The following is a 22,672-nucleotide window of genomic DNA, read 5'->3' as shown; positions in this document are numbered from 1 at the left end:
GAATTCAGCAGGCAGTGTGATTTTTGGATGCCTACACGTATGACCCCAATCGGCGGTCTCAACAAATTTTGGTACTACTTTAGAGATCTTGTTTTCTCCTTTTCTAGTTTATACTCCAGGGAGTCTCTGTCTAGCAGTTCTCCATGGGGCTTTCCCCAAAACAAAAACTTCCCTGAACTAATTTGGTCATTCTGTATGAAATACATATAGACAGAAGCGTATGTCTCTTCTTGAGAACATCATCCTAGTTTGAACATTGTGCTCAAACGCTGTTCCAAGCACAGTCTCCTCACCATGGTACCTTCCCAAGCACAGAAGAGTTCAAATGCTAGCAATATGGCTGAGCTGTGATTTCATGTAGCTTCCCTCCTGCCCCTCTTTGGTACGCGATTACCCTCTGAGGAAACAAGCAAGGGCCACAGCTTGCAGGGTGTGAGCTGCTGGCAAAAGGAATCAGAGGAGCACGAGAATCACACCTAGATTAGACATGACGTTTTGAAACATTCGAGTATGACCTGTGATACACTTCCTTTCACTTATTTAATTATGCTTGACTGAACATTTCCAACGGCTTTTTGACTCCGTGATTTCACTGCACCTCTAAGTCAGCACTGCGCAAAGTCACGTCCCTTTTGAACACAGCACTGTTCCTTCTTTCACCTCCAAGGACTACTGCCATCACCACAGAGCTACTTTTGAGATACTTTATTTACAGCAACACAGAGAGCAGTACAAAAAAGACAGATGAGGTATGCAAACTGTCATCGTAACCGGTCCCTCCTAATCCCATCTTTACAAAAGCCTTCTGGACGCAAAACCTTTGTGAAACATTTTGCTGCTCTTGGACCTACAAGCGAATAGATGTCTCACCACAGGTTCAGTCCGGTTTGGTCCCAGTCAGTGGCTGGCCAGGATATCGCTGAGGCTCAACAAGACAGGCTCGGGGTTCAGGTGCGTTCCGAAGGAGAAGCAGTTCCCACCACCACCAATAAGCAACAGCTCCTTCTCATTTGGCAGAAAGACACTGCTGTGATTATGTAGCATTAATGGCCACTCCAGATGCTCCTAAAAAAGGAAAGGCGATTTTGAACATACAGGACTTCGACACACGTGTACCTCATACAATGCTGTAGAGGTATTCCATATGGTACCTTCATTAGAAAGTTAAGAACAGCTGCACTGGATCCCGTCTAGGACCATTTAGTCCACTATACCACCCACAGATGTGGGCAGAAATAGCTAGAGAACACAGGAACAAGGAAACTACGATATATTCCTCTAGTATACTCCACCCATCCAACAACTTGCAGTTCGTTGGTTTTTAATGAGAAAGAATGTCTTTGTACTCCCTGAACCTTAATGTTATTTCTTTGCAGAATACAGCCAGTTACTTTTTGAATCCGTGGAAACCTTTGGCATTCGTGTCCTGTGGCAAGGAGTGCCAGAGCTTACCTATGTTTCATATGAAGCAGTCTTTTGAAGCATATTGCCTGCCAGCTTCTTTTGATGTCTCCTAGTTCTTATATAAGAAGCAATGAACATTCGTGCCCTCTTCACCACAAAGGGGACAGCTGTCCTGGGATATAGTTATACATCTGAGGTCCGAGAAGTATCTGATTCATAACCTGTATATCTGATAATCGTAAGAGAAGCTCTTTTATGATGACCCCCAATATTGGAAAGCTCAGGAGGGTGAACCTTGGAGACACACATGTTGCAGGTAACAGACTGCAGCAGTAACAAAACTGTTGTGTTGGCAATTCAGTTATTCTTGGGGCCACTGGAATCTGAAGAGGACAGGTTGTAGAAGCTTCCCTTGTAAAATGCGCACAACAGAAGGCAACTTTTATGGGGTACCCTCATCTATATTCTTGGAGAAAGGTTAAGGGATAGCGATTAAGAGAGAGAGATCTACCCATGGTAACCCTTCCATGGCTTTTTCAAGCACAGAGAAAGCTGCCAGCCAATGCTTTTGGCGATATCATCCTCCAACGTACGTTATCAAAGCACTAATACTAACAGTATCCAGTACTGCACGGAAAATCACCGACAATCTTTCAGAATTTGGGCCCAATCCACACACGCTGTACAGTACTACCAATACTTTAGCACAGTTCTAGTACGTTCAAAAGCCTACAGAGTTTTGCCTAAGTCAAAGCAAACAGCTCATAAGCAAAAGCCGCTAACAATCCATCTGCATCCACTTATTCAACGTAAACAAAGACGTTTTATTCTTTTAGATACAACTTTATTATCACTGTACCCATGCTCACAGCTATCCAAAAAGATTAGCCCGTTTTATGCAAAGGATACTATGTCACTTATAATTTCTGCCATAGAGAATAAGAAAAAAATGAAACTACATTTAAGCATACTTCATGCTTTATGCCCTCAGGAAAATGCTGCAGAGGCACCCATACTGCCCATTATAAACACAGACTAGTCGCAGATTCCAGCTTCACCAAGGACAGGATCCATACGTACAGGTATCTAAAGAAATTTGTTTCTTTATGTAAAAGATAAATCAAAACTCGTCAAGCAACGGAAGCTTTCTCATAGAATCATAGAGTGGTTGGGGTTGGAAGGGACCTTTAAAGGCCATCTAGTCCACCCGCCCTGCAGTAAGCAGGGACATCTTCAACTAGATGAGGTTGCTCAGAGACCCACCCAACCTGACCTGGAATGTTTCCAGGGACGGGGCATCCACCACCTCTGGGCAACCTGGGCCAGTGTTTCACCACCCTCAGTCTAAAAGATTTCTTCCTTATATCTAGTCTGAATCTTCCCTCTTTTAGTTTAAAGCCATTACCCCTTGTCCTATTGCAACAGGCCCCGCTAAAAACTTTGTTCTCATCTTTCTTATAAGCCCCCTTTAAGTACTGAAAGGCCACAGTAAGGTCTCCCCGGAGCCTTCTCTTCTCCAGGCTGAACAATCCCAGCTCTCTCAGCCTGTCCTCACAAGAGGTGCCCAGCGACAGGACAAGAGGTAACGGGCACAAACTTGAGCATAGGAAGTTCCACCTAATCATGAGGAGGAACTTCTTTGCTGTGAGGGTGGCAGAGCCCTGGCACAGGCTGCCCAGAGAGGTGGGGGAGTCTCCGTCTCTGGAGACATTTCAAACCCGCCTGGACGCGTTCCTGTGCCACCTGCTCTGGGTGACCCTGCTCTGGCAGGGGGTTGGACTGGATGGTCTCCAGAGGTCCCTGCCAACCACTATCATTCTGTGATTCTGTGAGAGGTGTTCCAAGCCTTTGACCATTTTTGTGGCCGCCTCTGGCCCTGCTCCAACAGATCCATGTCTTTCTTGTACTCCAGGCAGTATTATCACAGGCAAGGGCTACTTACAGATTTAGACTAAGTTTTGCCCAGAGTATGCCAAAATCTGGCTAGGTGACATCACCTGTATGACTGTTCTTCACCAAATCACAGAACAGAATCACAGAATAGTTGAGGCTGGAAGGGACCTCCGAGTATCAGCTAGTCCAACGTTCAAAGCAGGCTCAACTACAGCAGGTTGCTCAGTACCTCGCCCACTCAGGTTCTGAATATCTCCAGTGATGGAGACATCACAGCCCCTCTGACCAACCCGTTCAGTGTTCAATCACCCTTACAGTAAAGTGTTCGCTTATGTTTAAGTGGAGTTTCCAGTGTTTCCATGCCGTTTTCTCCTCGTACTTCAGGCAGCAGCTATAGCACAAAGCAATTTCCACCATGAAGTTTTTAATGCAATTACACCACACACCTCCAAAAAGACTAACTGAGGCTCTGGTTTGATCTGTTCTCTTCTTCCACAGACATCCTGAAATTACCATGTTTGTGCCCATCTCAGTTCTGCTCCCCTGTCTGGAACAGAGCAGCTCCGTGCCCTCCAGTCTTCTGCACACTCAGACTCTCCCTCACCTAACACTATTCTGTTCTCTAGGCTGGTAAAAGCACTTCAAAATTAGATTCTACCTCAAAGAGGGAATGTTTACTCCACTCACAGATTTGCCTGCTTTGCACTCCCTACTCCATTTCAGGAAATAGCCCTAAAGTTACCATGTTCCTTCACGACAACACTGGAAGAAAAATTGCCGTACTTACCACATTAATCGTATAGTCCAAGCACAGACCAGTTATTAAGTCAATGACAGTGACGCCTGGCACAGAAGATGAGTGAATCCACACCCCACCAACGAGCAGAAGTTTTCCGTCATGCACATGTGCAGTATGTGAATACCTGTGAGTTCAAAACGAGATTGAACTCCATTGGTAAGAGGCTGGTAGAGACAGGCCAAAGATTCACTGCTGAATGCCTTCGACTTACCTCGGGCTCAGAGGAGGGTGTGTCTCTACCGTCTGCCACTGAAAGCCACGCTCAAGCTCCCTCAGAAAGAAAACTGAACCTAAGGGCTGCTCAGCTGCTCCCAGACCTCCTGCAATTAGTACTCCTCCTTTCCAGCTGCAGGCACTGTGAGAGTGACGGCTTTCCGGTACTGGACCCTCAACAGGAATCTAGGAAAACATAAGTCCAAGGCTGAAGTTTGCCAAGCTAAGTGCCTTGTTCATGTCCAGGCTCTTAAATGAGCTCTTCCTGTTGCATGCCCTGTGGGATGTAACATTCTTTCTGGCTATACGACAGGAACCATTGCTGGAGGGGAACAGAGTAAGCATGCTAGGGAACAATCAAAAAAACCCTGACCTACACATGTTCCTCTAGGGATGGCTAAGTAGAAGTGTTTCCACTTACACTATTTCCAATATTTCTCTAGCCCTCGGTACATTTAATATCGTTCCCATCTGCACATTGATTAGAGGTAACTTTATTTGCGTTCTGTTCAAGACATGCATCTGAGAACCACAAGTTTACAAACGTGTGGACTAATGCAGTGACCAGCAAAGCAGGTGATCAGTGGCTCAAACCACAGAACGAGATAAAATGACTAACTGCAGCACGAATATGGAGAAATAAAACCTTTAGTGCAAGCCCTAAAGGAAAAAAAAAATGTAAGAGGTTTAAAGGAGTATCATAGTAAACAAGCTGTGGAGAAAATTTTAGAGGCCATCTGGTCCATCCCTTTCTCCTAAAGCAAACTCAACTCTACCTATTATCATCTGGAGAGACGGTTATTTACTAGTTTCTGAAAGTCTGCAGTGACAAGAATTCCTCACCTCTTTAAGCAGTCTATTTTGGCACTTTACTATCTTCGAAATCAACAGCTTTTCTTAGTGTCCAATTGAAGTTGCCCTTTCTATAGATTCCTTGTACTACTCAAAGTAAAAATGGAGAACAATTTGTTTACCCTCTCTGCAGCTATATTTTACATATTTGGAGATTTATTTCTATCTCGAACCTTCTCCAGACTCAATAGCTACAAGTCCTTCAAAATCTTGCCCTGTAAGGTATGCGGTCTGGTCATTCTCACTGCACGCCTCTACGGAGCTGTAGTGCATCCTGTCCACTGCTGAGACAAGCATTAGTGAAAACGGAGCCGCAAACGGAGTCAGCGCCGGGGGGAAGCATTCCTGGGCCTTTTGTGCCAGCCACTGCAGCAAGTGAGGGTCTCAGCATCAGGAGCTGGAGGGGACACAGGTCTTAGGAACATCTTCATGGCTCTCAAAGACTTTGTTTCCAGAGGGTCAGCTACTGGGGAGGGGGGCAGTGTGAGTGAATTTGGGACATGAACTGGAGTTAGACGGGGGATGTAAGCACCCCTGGGCCTGTGGCACAAGTGGAAATCTCAGGCCAGACAACTGGGACAAGACCACCACAGGTGACAGGACCTGCGCATGTCCCAGATGCAACTACTTGGGTGACCAGGGCAACTGAATCAATTGAGAATCTCAGAACGGCAGCTGGAATAAGACCATGCGTGCCTGGATGCCTGGAGCTGCTGGAGGAGGAACCAGTGCATTTGTATTTTCCCTGAACCTTGCGTGTGTGTGAGTGTGAAACTCCAAGTCTTGCTCTCAAGACCTTTCACCACCTTGGTCACCCTCAAGAGGAGAATCATGGACTCATAGAATCAGAGAATACCTTGAGTTGGAAGAAACCCATAAGGATACTTGAGTCCAACTTCCTGCTCCTCACAGGACTACCAAAAACTAGACCATACGACTAAGAACATTGTCCAGACACTCCTTGAACTCTGACAGGCTTGGTGCCATGACCACTTTCCCTGGGGAGCCTGTTCCACTGACCAAGCACCCGTTCAGTGAAGAACCTTTTCCTAACATCCAATCTGAACTCTCCCTGATGCAGCTTTATTCCATTTCCTCATGTCCTGTTGCTGTCATCAGAGAGGGGATCAGCACTTCCCCCTCCGCTGCCCATCTTGGGCCGCTCCAACAGCTCCGTGTCTCTCCTGTGCTGAGGCCCCAGAGCTGGAGGCAGCACTGCAGGGGGGTCTCCCCGAGCGGAGCAGAGGGGCAGAATCCCCCCCCTCGCCCTGCTGCCCACGCTGCTGGGGATGCAGCCCAGGCTGCGGAGGCGTTTCTGGGCTGCCGGCACATGGTGCCAGCTCATGGCCGGCTTTTCCCCCCGAGCACCTCCAAGCCTTTCTCTCAGGGCTGCTCGCCATCCCTCCATCCCCAGCCTGGGCTGGGACTGGGGGCTGCCCTGACCCAGGTGCAGGACCCTGCACTGGGCCTTGTATTTGGAGATAATCAAAACTCAGCTGGACAATATCCTGAGCAACCTGTTCTAGTTTGACCTGCTTTAAGCAAGGGTGCTGGACTAGATGGTCTGCAGATGTCCCTTCCAACCTCAAGTATTCAGTGAAGACCATAGTCCACTAAATAGCAAGGTGTTTAGAAGTTAGCTCGAACTCTAATCACTGTGCAGTGTGACAGTACTACCAGTGGCATCCGCTTTAATATGGTAATACCTCTGTGGCTTAGTTGGGCTTCCAATACAGCAGCATGCACCTATGAGGTGAAGGCAATTTCTATTCCCCAGGGCCTTCCTAAGTTCTTACCACAACGCAGGAAAGTTCTTGAGCATGCAGGAAACACCAATCCCCTAGCACAGGCTCTATAGCAGAGCGGCCACCATACAGGAACAGGTACTTCTCACCTACGGAAAAAGATAGATGGAAAGAGAGGTTGGAATTTGGTATGTCACAAACCCAGAAATTTCTGTTGGCACAGAAGGGAAGCTGACCAAAGACAGAAATTAATGCAGTCAGGCAGAAGTTTTATACGCTCTTTATATTAAGACATCCTACAAACTGATGAACGTTTCCAGACTTCAGCAATAAATGCGGTAAATTGTTTCATAGATAAAGGAATTACTCCTGTATCTAGATCTTTTGTAAGACACATGGAGGACTGAATATTTTTACCAAGAAGCTGTATTCTTCATCTTTGTGGTCATTCGGAAGACCCCCACCATCCACTTGTATTATGTGGTTTCTGAATGTTTAGGGTCTAAATGGAAATCACGCACTGTAGTCTCAAAACCAAAAGAAGAAAGTGGTTTGGGTTTTTTCAATACCTAACGGACTTCAGGAATGAAAATTTAAGCAATAGAAAGATTATACCAGTAGAACTAATAAAATTAGAAAACCCTGAATACATAAATCGTAGCAACGCAATGACATCTATTTATCCCATGAAAACAGACAAATCCTCGTAAAACAACAAGAATGTATATCTGGTCATGCAAAAGGGACATACTGATAATTTATGTCTGTAGGAGTTAATCCGGAGAAGCCTCAAAAAGGAGGTACGAAAGATGCAGAAGTGCTTTGGGTAGATGTGAAGGATGTGCGCTAACTGCACTATGCCCCGTCAGCTCACCGCTTCATAATGGACTGTGCAAATAACACACGTGTTCGTCACTTACTTCAGCTGCAAAGCAAAATTAAGGCAAGAATGCGATGATACGATACAGTCTGGCAAAGACAAAACCTGATGTATTATTTATAACATTTTATTTATCCATTTAGCATTCGCTTCTTTGATAGAAAATTTTGACCGGGAGGCTGAACTCTAAACTACATTATGGTGTTAATCAAACACCGCTCCACAAACTCAAAGTATGCTCCAGACTAGACTAACAATTGCTTAGCAATTCCCCTGGCGCTTCCCTTCAGTAGCTCCCTGCCAGCTGGTGGAGAATGAAATAGCTTAAGAAAGGACAGCTTTCGCCTCCTGTGTTCCACTCAGGCCACCGCTGACTTGCTAACAACTGCCAAAGGCTTTGCCCCTTACAGGCAATATCTTTAACTAGACAAACCTTCAGCATACCATCGCAGGGCTTTATTCTAGACCTATTCAGAGCTTCCGACCAACTGTCAACTGCTACTAGAAGAGTAACATTTCTCCTGAGGTGCTTCTCCTGGATAAAGAGCTAGGGATCCTGCTCCATAACGCTCCAGAATTAAAATATTATCCTTCAGAGAGGAAGTTCTGAAACCTTTTCCTGGTGTGATCAAGCATGAACAACTTCAGCCATAAATGATCTCAAAGAATCAATCTTCCAGAACAGATTATGTCCCTAGGTTTCAATTCCAGTTACCACTGGGGATTGTGTGGTATATGAAAAAGGAAATTACCATATTTCAAGTGTCAAGAAGAGATCTCAAAGCCTCTTTTAATGTCTTTTCTACTGGCAGGCTTGCGAAGTGGGCCAATATGAACCTCACGAAGTTCAAGAAGGCCAAGTGCAAGGTCCTGCACCTGCGTTGGGGCAATCCCCAGTATCGATACAGACTGGAGGATGAACGGACTGAGAACAGCCCTGCCGAGAAGGACTTGGGGATGTGTTCGACCGGGTCCAGAGGAAGTCCACAAAAATGATCAGAGGGCTGGATCACCTCTCCTGTGAGGAAAGTCTGAAAGAGTTGGAATTGTTTAGCCTGGAGAAGAGAAAGCTTCAGGGAGACCTTACTGTGGCCTTTCAACACTTAGAGGGGGTTCATAAGAAAGACTGAGAGTTTTTATGAGGGCCTGTAGTGACAGGTCAAGGGGTAATGGCTTTAAACTGAAAGAGGGGAGACTGAGCTGAGATCTCGGGCAGAAATTCTTGGCTGTGAGGGCGGTGAGCCCTTGGCCCAGGTTGCCGAGAGAAGCTGTGGCTGCCCCATCCCTGGAGGGGTTCAAGGCCAGGTTGGCCGGGGCTTGGAGCAAGCTGGGCTGGTGGGAGGTGTCCCTGCCCAGGGCAGGGGGTGGCACTGGGTGGGCTTTAAGGTCCCTTCCCACCCAAACCATTCTACGATTCTATGATTTACATAATGGCAGAACAGTATTCTCCATTCTGTTTTTTGTTCCTTTACTAGTAATCCATAACGCTAAGAGTTCTTAACATTTGCTTTGCTCTTCTTTTAAGCATTTGTTTATCATTACAAAGCCTCACGCACTAGCACTGCTAGGTTACGTGCTGAAAAGCTCACCTGCACACCCACAGAGGAGCACAGAGGCAAAACAAAGTGGGGGAACCCAAATAATATCCTGCCTCAGCCACTTCCAGACCCATCCCAGGAGAGCAAGCAAGCCATAAAAGTTTAATTTCCTCATGCACAGAGAGGCAGTGACAGATGTGCAGGCAAGAGAACCCCAATTACACGCTTCCAGAATCAGACAATCTGTCCCGGCTCCTCCCAGGGCTGTCCCAGGAGAACTATCAGCCCCGTTGTCCATCCGTGAAACCCATCAAAATGAGTGCACGGGAGCAACTCTCTGTAGCACCTTCGAGGGGGTACTTGCCTAGGCGTACGGGACACATTAAAAGATGCAGGGGAAACGCATTTGGGGTTTGCCTAAGACTTATTACAGGATGCTCAGGAGAGGAACGAGAGGCAGGAAAAGGGATGGATTTAGGTGATTTGGGGAGGGACAAACACAGGGAGACAGAGGGATAGAAGGATAAAAAGGACTAGTCACATGTAAACGGGTTGCTGGTCATTATGCCTGCCCGGCCACATCCTGCAGCTTAAACAGGAGCAGCTGAAAATGAATCTTTTCCTACGTAGGTAGGTGTGTTTGTGAGAGGGGAACCAACCAAATTGCAGTTGCAAGTATATGCTGTAGCACTTTCAAAAGTGCATTATAAGCTTTTTTTAAGCACTATACAATCGTACCTCTTTTTTTTGATTCCTGCCCTGCATTTAGAAAACTAACAAGATTGGAGCTCATCTGTAATAAAAGTCACTATCCCATGGTACCCGATTTATAGGTTCTGTAACAAATCAACCATGTATTAATGGCACAGATAATTGAAATCCTGCTCAACTGTTGGATAAATCAATTCAGTTGCTCAGTTCAGGAAACTCAGCTGAGATTGCTCAGTCTTTCCCTTTCGTCAGATTTAGTAAAGCCTCTCACAAGTACTTCTGGACTTGACAAACAAAAAAGGCACAAGAACTGGGTAGATACAGTAAGAAAAATACATTCAAATGAAGTTTAAGCTTTAAGTCTTTAAGCACAGGAAAAAAAAAATCACCACTGGCACAAAATCTTAATGAAACGTAATTGGATTCTCTAAAATGGTGATTAATCTATTAATATAATATTATCTCCAAAACGTTCAGCAAAAAGCTATTGTTTCAGACAAAGGAATAGAACGCACCAACATTAACTGTATAGCCTGTACTACATAAGAAGTAAGACTACATCATGACAATTTGCCTTTTAGACCTCGCTGTCTGGACAGAACTGCCCCATATATTCTGCAATTTGTACACCTCCACATACGGACAGCCATTTTCGCTCTCTCCAGGCTTTTTACCTTTGAATATTACTTCAGTTGTACTGTGTCTCCAACGCAAAGCAGCTGGTTCAGCAGCAGGCTGCAGACTCACAAGCTCCACTGTAATGTCATCTGGCTCTGAGGCATTCCAGGTTTCAGGAAACTTTAGCCACAACATTCCCAAGCCTGCACTTGACGGGGATGTTCGTCCTCCTACCACCAGGGCCAGACTGTTCGAGAGACATGACACAGTATGGTACAACCGCCCATCTGTAGAGATACAAAACATCATGGTTCACATCGGTCTTCCTCACATGAAATTTATACAATCATAGAATCATTTTGGTTGAAAAAGACCCTTAAGATCATCGAGTCCAACCATAAACCTAACACTGCCAAGCCCACCACTACCCCATGTCCCTCAGCACCACGTCTGCCCGGCTTTTAAATCCCTCCAGGGATGGTGACTCCACCACTGCCCTGGGCAGCCTGCTCCAAGGCTTGATAACCCTTTTGGTGAAGACATTTTTCCTCATATCCATCCTAAACCTCCCCTGGCACAACTTGAGGCCATTTCCTCTTGTCCCATGGCCTGTTCCTTGGGAGAAGAGACCGACCTCCCTTGGCTACCCCCTCCTTTCAGGGAGTTGCAGAGAGCGAGAAGGTCTCCCCTCAGCCTCCTTTTCTCCAGGCTGAACACCCCCAGCTCCCTCAGCCGCTCCTCACCAGACTTGTGCTCCAGACCCCTCACCAGCTCCGGTGCCCTTCTCTGGACACACTCCAGCACCTCCAGGTCTTTTTTTGCGGTGAGGGGCCCAAAACTGGACATAGCACTCGAGGTGGGGCCTCACCAGTGCCCAGTACAGGGGGACGGTCATTGCCCCAGTCCTGCTGGCCACACTGTTCCTGACACAGGTCAGGATGCTCTTGGCCTTCTCGGCCACCTGGGCACACTGCTGGCCCGTATGCAGCTGCCTGTCAACCAACACCCCCAGCTCCTTTTTGGCCAGACAGCTCTCCAGCCACTCTTCCCCAAGCCCGTTGCGTTCATGGGGTTGATATGACCCAAGTGCAGGACCCGGCACTGAGCATTCAGAACCTTCAGATCTCTCTGCCTGCCTGCAAAATTGCATTGTGACACCACTTTTCCATGAGATGTTATTTTGTTGTTAGCAGAAAAACATCTTCCTGAAAGTTGACATCGGTACGGGAACTCACCCCATCTTTTATCAGGATTTTCCTTTTTCACATAGCCAGCTTTCCAGCAGCCTGCATGCTTAATTAACACATGAAAATTTCTCATACGGCAGTGATGTCCATCCTCCTCCCCAAAGCCTCCAGTGGTGAGAATCACATTGGGTTTTAGAAGAACAGAGTGGTGACCATAACGTCTCAGGCCAGAAACTTCAGAGTGCATTGGACACGCTGCCGCAGTGATACTCCCAACCGTCCTGACGGGACCATCACGATGAGGAACTGTGAGCCAAAGAGAACCAAAGAACTTATGCACAAACAAGAACCAAGAACTACTAAATGAGAGATTAAGCAAGCCTGTTCAGCTTTTCAAGAAGAAAAAACTGCGAAGCAAGTTGACAGAGCACACAGACACTCTGACATGCCCTAGAAATCAAGCTGTAATGGTTTAAAGGACCACTGTGCCAACTTTCAACTTCTGCTTACTGCTCCCCAACTCCTGACACAGTTCTGAGACTGCTTTCACGGGGTGGAGGTAAGACTGGCTAATAGACTGCAGTGTCTTAAACTGCTGTCGCAAGATAGGAATCGCTGCAATACCTTCAAAAGGGGGCACCTTTCTGACGAAGACAATATTTGGCTACTTAAATAGCAAAGAACAACAGAAAAAGGACAAACGCCTGGAAGTTGGATGTCAAAGTTCCTTCCTAGATTTTGAACCTGCTTTCACAAAAGCACTGAAATAAAGTTCTAAAGCATGATGAATAACCTCTGTTAATTCCAATGGTCCTATTATACGAGAATATTTTCAGTTATCTAAATATCTTCTCTCTAAGTACTATAACCCTTAGTATGAAACAAAGAGTTCAGCACAGGACTCCATCTCACCTACGCATTGTACAAATTGTTTTCTTTCAATCAGCTTTGAATTTGTGTTGTCTTTGTTTTAATCAAGTGCCTTATTCTTGTGTTATAAGAGATGATGAGGTGGAGGAGAAGCAGCTCTCAGTCTATTTTTTTGTATGCCATACCCAAAAAAATTGCCTGTACTGAATGTTGCTTAGTACGAGATCCTACTTTCTATTGTTTGATGAAGTAAAAAATTTCACCTACTTAGGCTTAAACGTCTTTTTATAGACGGATCTTTTTAAGACTGAGGGTTTTTTTCATTACAGAAAATTACATTAGCATTACCATGCTCTGTTTGGAAGACTTAGTACTTGTGCTCTCTCGAACAGGGACCCAAATCTATTTGAGAGGATATTTGGGGGCATGTACTGGTATTTTGAGACACACCTTTTGTCATTCCCAGTAAAAAATATCTAAGCGTGGATAATTTACCAGACTTTGAAGGCTCTTCCTAGCAGTTTTTAATACAAAAGAGTCAGCAGCAGAGAGACCTTATTTCTGTCTCTAATGAAGTGTCTTCACTGTATTACTGTCAACTAAGCAAATCTCAGATTTTTTTTTTTTTTTTTTTTTAACTTAAGGATAGATCCTATGCATTTAGGAGCCTTTAAGGTTTTAACATAAGCACCAGTGACAATTGCATAGTATATTTGATCACACACACATTCATTCAGCTTCGATTTCATTACACGTTTTCAGATCTAATCAAGATACAACACAATGGATTCGGTGGCGTTGTTGGCTTAGGGAATGCCATCCTGCCTTATCCTTTTCCAGCTGCTTTTTCTGCTCCCTGGAACACAGATTTCGACTTTCAGTTGCAGACGGAACTACCTGTGGTGCTATGCTGCAAACAAGATTAGTGATGTGAAACAGGTTAAAAATAGCCTTCTGCTTTCCACACTGAAAAAGGAAGCAAGCAGCCAAAAGCAGGAATTTCTTGGACCGCTACTGCTGCCAAGTCCTTTTTATCATGGAAACATAGTCTTGGTCTTGGCTTTTCCCCAGCTGTACCACTTTTCTCCCATCTAAAAAAAGCAGCATACAGATTTAAAAGCATTTCAGAAACAGAAATGCTACATGTCCAATTCCACGCACAGGGGATAACAAAACAAAGCACAAACTTTGTGACACGCTCCCGAGTGCTCTGCTGAACAATACTGTGATAGTGCAGTAAGTAAAACACAGCAACCTCTTGGGAGCTGGAAGGATACAATGGCTTAGAGAGCCATGTATGGAGGCAAGCGGGAATAAATTGAAAAGGGAGAGTCTGTGGGATCACAAAAATAGGCGGAGCAGCAGGGTGGACTGGCATTGCAGCCACGCATAGGAGGGCCCCATGCGTAACCAGAAGGAAGAGCCGTTCAGGCTGGAAAGTTCAATAAGCTGAAAGAATGCAACTGATCAGAACCACCAGAGTCAGGACACGGCCCTGGCCGCACTACGGACAGCAGAACCATTGTTAGAAGGATGGAGAAAGCTACTCAGATGGCAGCATCCCACCTGCTCCTTCCAGGGTTTTACTGTCTCCTAAAATCTCTCAGAGAAGCCTGCAAAAGATGAAAGAATACTATGAGAACTAGTCAGTATGTACCTGTCATATTGGATAACAACGGAGTCCAGGAAGGTTCCATCCCCTTTGATGCAGTCAAGACAAAGTAATGAGAACATTTCAGATGCCATTCCTGTAGCAAGCCCAAAGAAAAAAACAAAAACAACGTTCCTCAAAATCTTAGAGCAAGAGGTAGTAAGGATCTCAGAACGGCCAAGGTGATCAAATCAAAGACCAATCTAGCCTAGCGCTGTTTCCAACAGTGGCCAAAATCAGAAGACTAAAGTTGAATCTGAGAAAGAGCCAGTGTGTAAATACCTTCTTCACCCCAATCTTCAAAAATTTACAGCTCAGAGATTTTCTAAGCAAGAACCTCCGTCTTTGTATTGAACAAGCCTTGATGGATTTCTCATCCATAAACCTATCCAGTTGCTCTTTGAACTCACATAAACTTTTACTGTCTGTAACATGTTGTGACAAGGAGTTCCATAGCTTCATTTTAAGTTGCATGACGAACTTTTTTTTTTTTTTTTTTTAAATCAGTTTCCCTTTATGCTTCACAGTTCTGATCCCAGAAAAGAGTGAGGGCTGTATACCAGAGGGATTAAGGTTTCTTAAACGTCACGGAATCTAAGTGGTCCCAAAGAAATCACAAATGTTCAAAGGGGCCACTTTGTCTCTGCTGGCCCATAATACATAAACGTGATTTCCAGTCTGGCCTTGGACTCACTCAGAGGCAGAAGCACGAGCAAGAGGACTGTAAAGGAACTCAGTAGCAACACTAGAGTCCACCCTGGCTTTTACAGACATTAGGGAACTGGGTATGTTCATCCCAACATATCCCGTAGGGTGGGATATATTCAGCCGACTACATGACTAGAGGGCGTAAACATGAATTTAAAAGGCACAAGAAACCACAATATTAGCATTACTGTCCCAACTTCTACCAGAAGTAAAAAGCATCTTTTGAAAGGTGACATCAAAAAATTAATGTAAATACTGAAAATGGAAGAACCCACTATTTGGGGATCAAGCTTGTTTCTAGTAAGACCTGTATCTTAATTTATCTCAAAGGCTAATTGTAGAGCTATCTGTTATCACATGTCCTACTCCAATGCACATTTTTCAGCTTGGACTTGAGTACACGTTACCCTGCTCTATGAGGAAAACGATAAAAAGTCTTTACTTTCTCATTGTATGCGCAATTGCCCTCATCTACAATAACTCTTGTAGACATTTCTACACCGCTTTGCACATCTGCCAGCATCTTTCGGTTATTGCTTTTGCATTCACGTAGCAGAGCAGATCCTGCAGGTTGGCAAAGTAACTCCAAGAACATTAAATTGTTTTCATACTGCAGACTGTTAGATTTCTAGAGAGAATTATAAACAGAGAACCACAAAACCAAAAGGGAAACTTCTACTAAGTATCCTACAGGACATCTATCTCAAAATTACTCGGTATCTTTGAATTCCCTTCTAGACCTCAAATAGTTGCAAACTTTGCTTGCAATTAACATAAAAATAGCAAAGAATAGGGTCATAGTTAAATTTCAATCGTTAATATAGGAACGGCTGTACAAAGTCAGACCAAAACAGATCTGAAACCAGTAACCTGTTTCCAACAATGACAAACAGTAATAGCCTGTGGAAACGCAAGAGAGCAGGACAAGTGCATCTACTCCCTCCAGGAATGCTCCCAACCATTTGCCATCAGGAATCTCACATCGGGTGTATTTTTGTGTGTTCAGTAATCCTCAATAGATTTCTCTTTCGTTCAAATAATTGCCCCTTGAACCCATGCAAACTTTTAGCATCTACAACATCTTTTATACCGCCAGCTAGTTTGCGATGCTGACTGTCTCCCCGAGAGAACTCTCACTGAGGAACTAGAAGCTTTTTTAACCCCAAAGAGAGTCGTCTTCCAATGATACTTCACATGGAGCTTCCTGTGGGCTCTGCGTTAACAAAGTGTGATTCAAGATCCTTTCTGCCTACATGAGCACCTATGCCTCAGCAGCTCTTGTACAAAACCGTGACCACAAGAAACTGCAGACACCTTATCGTATCAAAGCCAGGTCGCTGGTGTTCAGAATAAAAGAGGGTTACCTCATATTCATCAAAAGGCTCCAGAGCCTGCATTCTTTGCTGCTCATCTTCTGGAATACAGCAGGTGAAAAACTCATTCATATCCATGACATTGCATTCAGTCCAGCCCTAAAACAGAAATCCCCCCAAATTATTACCTCTAGAAGGACAGAGACTCACTTCCCACAAGAAAATAAAAGACCCTAATTTAAACACCTGCGTGAGCCTATAAGACCATCTAGCTGAAACAACAGCAGCCCAGAATCTGGGGAGGATAGGTCTCTTACCTGTAAAGCTCTTAGGAACTTAATTTATTAGATCAAAAGTCTCCGAGGAACACACCTTGCCTTAATCCCACACCAGAAAGTACGCTGCAAGTTGGTTGGAAGGACCTTCAAATTATTAGTCATGCTACTGGAGAAGGCAGTGTCTCAGCCTCGGCCCTGTTTCCTTCAACCCGTAACTGACACAGCTGATGACATCCAAAATTACTTAATGTTACCATCTTTCCTGGGTAAATTATGCTTCATGTGTGCCCTAGAGCTGCAGGCACTCACCTTTTCAAAAAAGCGCATCTGCTGTGCCTCGCCATCGGGGTACCGTGCCAAAGAATTAAGTGCAGAGTTCATCTGGCTAAAATGCTGCTGCATGACACGTCCAAAGGGGTCCTCTGGGTGCATCTGCTCATACAGCAGAAAGCATGCCTGAGAGAAATGCTCCGCTGCCCACTGAATCAAGGCATCTGACCTGTCAGACAGATTGTGCATAGGAAACTAAATAACTGAGAGCCCACCTATCATATGGAAGAGGCAATATATCTTCCTGCAACACCATAAAGCACGCCACTAAGGCATCCTGACAGAGGTGATACATAAAAGAGAATCACAGAATGGCCGGGGTTGGAAGGGACCTCTGGAGACCATCCCGTCCCACCCCCTGCCAGAGCAGGGTCACCCAGAGCAGGTGGCACAGGAACGCGTCCAGGCGGGTTTGGAATGTCTCCAGAGACGGAGACTCCACCACCTCTCTGGGCAGCCTGTTCTGTGCTGGGGACTTCTGAACATCTCATCCCCCATCTGTGCAGAGAATTCAGGGGATGAGAAGAGCAAAAAACTCAAAAATCATTCGTTCGGGGTTTTTCTTCATCTTTTTTTCCTCCCTTTTAGGATGTCACATGACATCAATTACCCCATCACGATTTTATGATGTAAGGAGCTCTTTGGGACTCCTGCGGAGTTCCCGAGGCTTTAGTTATAAGACAGCGGGTGTCTCAGCCCCGGGTGACGTACATACAAAGAAGCTCCTTCTTTTCATTTTACCGGCTAGCTAACAGAGAATAAGTCAACTGACCTGCTATTTTCCATGTAGGTGAGCACCACCTCTGCTATGAAGAGGGTGGGGATTTCATTGTCCAGTCCTGCTTCCTCCAGGGCTCTCTCCAGCTCAGATAGCTCTGATAAATCCACTCCCAATAATTTATAATCCTCTCCAGAAAAGGTAGTGACCCCTGGGAGACAAAAATGACACAATCTCACTAGAGTGCTGATGCAATCATAGAATTGTTGTGGTTGGAAAACACCTTTAAGATCACCTAGTCCAACCGTTAACCCAGCACTGCCAAGTTACCACTAAACCACGTCCCTCAGCACCACGTCTGCATTCAACCACCTCCCTGGGCAGCCTGCTCCAATGCTTGACAACCCTTTCCATGAAGAATTTTTTCCTCATATCCATCCTAAACCTCCCCTGGCACAACTTGAGGCCGTTTCCTCTTGTCCCATCACCTGTTCCTTGGGAGAAGAGACCGACCCCCACCTCGCTACCCCCTCCTTTCAGGGAGTTGCAGAGAGTGAGAAGGTCTCCCCTCAGCCTCCTTTTCTCCAGGCTGAACACCCCCAGCTCCCTCAGCCGCTCCTCACCAGACTTGTGCTCCAGACCCCTCACCAGCTCCGGTGCCCTTCTCTGGACACGCTCCAGCCCCTCAACATCTTTCCTGTAGTGAAGGGCCCAAAACTGGACACAGCACTCGAGGTGGGGCCTCACCAGTGCTGAGGACAAGGGGACGGTCACTGCCCCAGTCCTGCTGGCCACGCTGTTCCTGACACAGGCCAGGATGCTGTTGGCCTTCTTGGCCACCTGAGACCAAAATAATGGCAGTACTGAGACCAAAAGGGACAAACTGGAAAATCAAGCCCACAGGTAATCACTCACACGTCTGTGCCCATCAACTCAATTTTTCTGAAGAAAAATTCAAGAGAAATCCCCATTACTAAATGGAACCATAAATCGAATCTTAATGGCTCTCTGTTATAGACCTTTCAGTTTAGGCTAAGAAAGTACCATCGCTTTGATAGGATTTGAATGCTTTGCCTCACAACCATAAAACCATTCCCAAGCTTTTGGGGGTTGGTTTGTTTGTTAAATAGATTTCTGTAAAATGGCATTGAATCCTGAACCAGCACACGCCAGCTCTCTGCAAACACCAGGACTAGTCTCACAGATCACTGTTCTCAGAAATAAGTTCCAATTTATGATTTGTAAGCATTATCATGGCATAGCTCTTTACTCCATGAGAATATCATAAGCTATAGCATGTTGACCTGTTTCAACCACAACCAAATCATAAACAAAGCAAACCGTAAAGTACCTTTAGAAATCATCTGGTCTATGTCTCTGTACCAGTGCAATCCAACAATTATACCTGTCCTGAGAGCTGTTAATCTACGCTGTTCTGAAAGGCATCCATTACTGGAGACAAAAACGACAGTGTTCCCTGTTAATTTCTTCTAACAACTGACTTGTTTATCCATCGTTTCCTGCCCTCTGGACACAGAGAATAGGGTATTCCCAACTCTTTTCCTGCCATGTTAAGTAGTTAAAAACGGGAACAGGTTGCTCAGAAAGCTGGTGGAATCTCCAGCCTTGGTGATGGTTAGAGCTTGACTGGACAAACCCTTGAGCAACCCGATACAGGTAACTCCGCTGTGAGCAAGGAGTTGGACTAGATGACCTTCAAAAGCCCCTTCCAACCTAAATTATACTGTTATTTATGGGCATCATGGGTCGGAAAGAAGGTATGACTCTTAGGTGTCTTGACTAATAAAACATTAGTCATTGTGTTACCTGACTTTTTTTTCCCCTCTCCAAGACAGGAAAAAAAAATGAGCCTTATGAAGCTACTGTACAACCTAAGTGGAGCTGAAAGGATTGTTGTGCCAGCTAAGTACTAAGGGGCACAGTGGAAAAATCATAGAATCACAGAATGGTTTGGGTTGGAAGGGACTGGACATGCAGCAGTTTGACACGCTCTTTGTACTAGTGAGCCCAGAGCTGGACACAGTACTTCAGAAACTGTAGAGAAAGAAACTGAACTTTGTTTGATACAATCTTCTCCTGACAAATCCATTCTGGCAGCTATATATCTTGTTATCTCCCAATGCTTACAATGATTTATTTGTTCCAAAATTTTTCAGAAAACGAGCGCGCTTTTCAACTACAACTTTGTAGTTCCTCTACCATCATACGTCACTTCTTAAAGGCTGAAGTTATGTTTGCTTCTTCTAAACATTTAGTATTTAGAATACCTTCCCTAAATATCATACCTAATCCTTCCCCTCCGGTATCTCCCACCAGTGCTGACAACTCTTTCGTTCTTTTGATCAGAGTAGCTTTTTGGCACGCCACATTTGGGAAATCCACCTCATATACCACAGTGTGATGCAGAAGACCTATGTCCTTCAAACGGAAGTATAAGGAATCAAAGCCAGCACCTAAGGACACGATCTGCAGAGAAAGTATCACAAAAAGTTATACTCAACTCCAGAAGCATCCCGAGCACCAAGGTGTAAAAAATATTCAATGACATCATCTGTAGAGTGACAAAATCAGGCAATCTTCTGCAAGAGGCAGAAGAATTTTGTGTAGGTATTGCCCCCTCCCAGATACTTCTGTCAAAGCGACAAATGGACAGCCACAGTAGTGCCAGTCAAATTCGCTGTGCCCTTCTGGCAAAGGATCACGACAGATGCACTAATAAGCTACCGCAATGCCAAGATGCCAAAACGACTTTTCACACGCAAGGTGGAAACAGCCAATACACCCAGACAAAGAAAACGCACCTGTGTCCTAGGGCGGCTTTGGGTCTTCAGCAGGAAGTCTTGAACACAGTGACCTACAGCACGGGCACGGATGTAATAACCCCTGTGGAACGAAACACGGTTGTAATCACTGTCCAGGAGCCCCGTTTCTCCAGCACTGGCATCCTCCATTTCAAAAAACTAATTTTTTTTTCTCTCTCAGCTTCTACCCACATTTATAGACCTACATTGGGAGACGTCTAATGATTTTGTCATATCTACAGCTTGTTACTAAACGCACATCTCTTGTTTTCAGTAAGTGTATTAACCAACAAGACTGGGGATAACCCAGAGAAACTGTGTAGATATCCCAGCTGAACCTGTCCAGCTTCGCATAAATAAATACTCACTGGATGAAAAAGTACGAATCCAGACAGTTCAGATGATCCCCTACAACGTGGGTGGCCAATACCTGAGTTCCTGCCCCAAATCAGATGCCGTACCAATATGAAATTACTTACAAGGGGCTATTAGGTATAACAAAATGAATGTCAGTGTGTGCAAACGCAGTGAGAGGGGAAGCGAAGAGGTAAAAGCAGCAAGGTCAGGAAAGGAATTTCATTCTCTGGTTGTTGACTGAATGGAACTCAGTAAGTCTAACTCCTGGGAAGTGTTTACCATTTGCCTGGTCTGGCAGGGACTGGTGCCTCTTCTTCCTTGGCTTCCTCTTTGTTAGTTTCATGGTGCCCCCACCAGAATTACCAGTTCCTGTCACCCCCTTTAACAAGCACGTTGTCACCCCCACGCCTCACAGGGACTAAAGACTCCACCAGATACTCTAAGACATCCCGAAATTCAAGACAACAGGGTCGACAGTTGCCAATACATAACTCTTTCTATGAATTTAAGTTTGGCACGCCAGTGTCACGTGCCAAGTCAGCACAGGCTCAGCTTCCTGACCTGACGAGCAACGCTCGTCTTCATAGGCCTGCAAGCTTCTGCTTGAATGCTGCTTGGGGGGTTCTTCCCTGGATGAAACTCCTTTGGCAATCCACAGCCACTTTAATTGCACTGAACTATTAGCCTCATATTGCGCAAACTCCGTTACTGTACCCGCAAGGAACCCTCTACACACACACATTAAAACACTACGCTCGTGTCCTGCGAAGCTCCAGAGAAGACCCACCGGTCAGACCCCACTGATTCAGAAGATAATATCGTTTCCCTGAGCCACCAAATACCTTACCGAAATTGTAACGTCCTCGAGAATTAATGAGAAAACCACTGACGCGCTAACATTTTTGGTACGCTAGTTCTCAAATCTTATCGAATACCGGAGATCGGAACCAGACCGGTGACGCGTTTTACTCGGGACGAAGCTTTCAATTTTTGCTCGTAAGCCACGTAAAATCATACTAACGCTGTAAAACGGTGACATTAGTGACGGACAGTGCTCTGCCGGGTGCTACTCCGTCACTACGCCTACCTTCCTTAAAACGCATTTAAAACAGCCGTGCCTTAAGCAGCGGCGACAACGCAGGGGCCCGGGGAACGGCTCGGGCCCGGGGAACGGCTCGGGCCCGGCCGCAGCCACCGGGCCCCGCGCAGCGCCCGCTCCTCACCGGTGGACGAGGGGGGCTCGCCGCCGCCGCCGCCCCACCAGGAGCCGCAGGAACCGGTCCTGGATGTAGCCCCGCGCCGCCGCCGAGCACTTGCTAACGGCGCTGCTGCCGCCGGTGCCCTGGACCTGCCGGGACAAGGACACGGCGCTGGCGCAGGGCTCCGCTGTTCCCCACAAGCGCCCGGGCCTACCGGGGCGGGACGGCGGGACCCGGGAGCGCCGAGGGGGTCCCGAGAAGAGGGAAGGGCAGCTCCCGCCGGCGCCGCCGAGCCCCCGTTCGCGTCCCAGCCTTCCCCCCCCGCCCCGCCTCGCCTCCGCCTCCCCCTTCCCCCGTCCCACGAAGCCTGGCCAGGACCCGCCACAGGGGCCGGGTCCCCGCGCGGTGGGATGGCGGCGCCGGGCGGAGGGGGTCACTCACGGCGGCGGGGTGCGGGCCGCCCGGCCGCCCGCGGCCCATCCCGCGCTCTCCGGGGCGCCGCAGGCGGTGAGGCGCCGGGCGCAGGAGGTGACGTCTCAGGGGCGGGGAGGTGCCAATGGAGGGCGCCCCCTAGCGGGCTCGCCGC

General features: G+C 46.3%; 1 protein-coding gene across 3 annotated transcripts; it reads right to left on the bottom strand.

Moving 5' to 3' along the window:
* Nucleotides 1–690: 690 nt before the first annotated feature.
* On the bottom strand, nucleotides 691–22,671 carry LCMT2 (leucine carboxyl methyltransferase 2). 3 transcript variants are annotated; one of them, XR_010070294.1, is made up of 15 exons: nucleotides 22,528–22,671; nucleotides 22,111–22,235; nucleotides 20,531–20,612; nucleotides 20,015–20,195; nucleotides 17,763–17,919; nucleotides 16,970–17,159; nucleotides 16,434–16,541; nucleotides 14,368–14,458; nucleotides 11,889–12,146; nucleotides 10,710–10,940; nucleotides 6,958–7,055; nucleotides 4,308–4,495; nucleotides 4,085–4,220; nucleotides 1,453–1,576; nucleotides 936–1,065 (listed from the first exon to the last, which is right to left on the bottom strand). XR_010070294.1 is itself a non-coding variant. In XM_063328967.1 (14 exons), the coding sequence occupies exons 1-14, from the start codon at nucleotides 22,564–22,566 to the stop codon at nucleotides 898–900; spliced, it is 2,052 nt and encodes a 683-aa protein (XP_063185037.1). In that variant the 5' UTR covers nucleotides 22,567–22,671; the 3' UTR covers nucleotides 691–897. The 3 variants fall into 3 exon arrangements, 2 of the variants coding, with proteins under 2 accessions (XP_063185037.1, XP_063185052.1); XM_063328967.1 differs by lacking the exon at nucleotides 1,453–1,576 and having other exon boundaries at nucleotides 691–1,065; XM_063328982.1 differs by lacking the exon at nucleotides 936–1,065 and having other exon boundaries at nucleotides 1,496–1,633.
* Between the last annotated feature and the right edge of the window lies 1 nt (nucleotide 22,672).

Source organism: Chroicocephalus ridibundus, chromosome 1 (genome assembly GCF_963924245.1).
Source record: "Chroicocephalus ridibundus chromosome 1, bChrRid1.1, whole genome shotgun sequence".
NCBI lineage: Eukaryota > Metazoa > Chordata > Aves > Charadriiformes > Laridae > Chroicocephalus > Chroicocephalus ridibundus.
Note: the sequence above shows the minus strand (reverse complement) of the source record. Positions and strands in the feature narration are given on the sequence as shown.

Coding starts and splice junctions, on each gene's coding strand:
- LCMT2 (XM_063328967.1), bottom strand. CDS start 22,566: ATGGGCCGCGGGCGGCCGGGCGGCCCGCACCCCGCCGCC. Junction 20,196..20,530: donor AAAGCCGCCCTAGGACACAG/GTGCGTTTTCTT, acceptor CTTTCTCTGCAG/ATCGTGTCCTTAGGTGCTGG. Junction 16,542..16,969: donor AGATGCGCTTTTTTGAAAAG/GTGAGTGCCTGC, acceptor TTTCTGTTTTAG/GGCTGGACTGAATGCAATGT.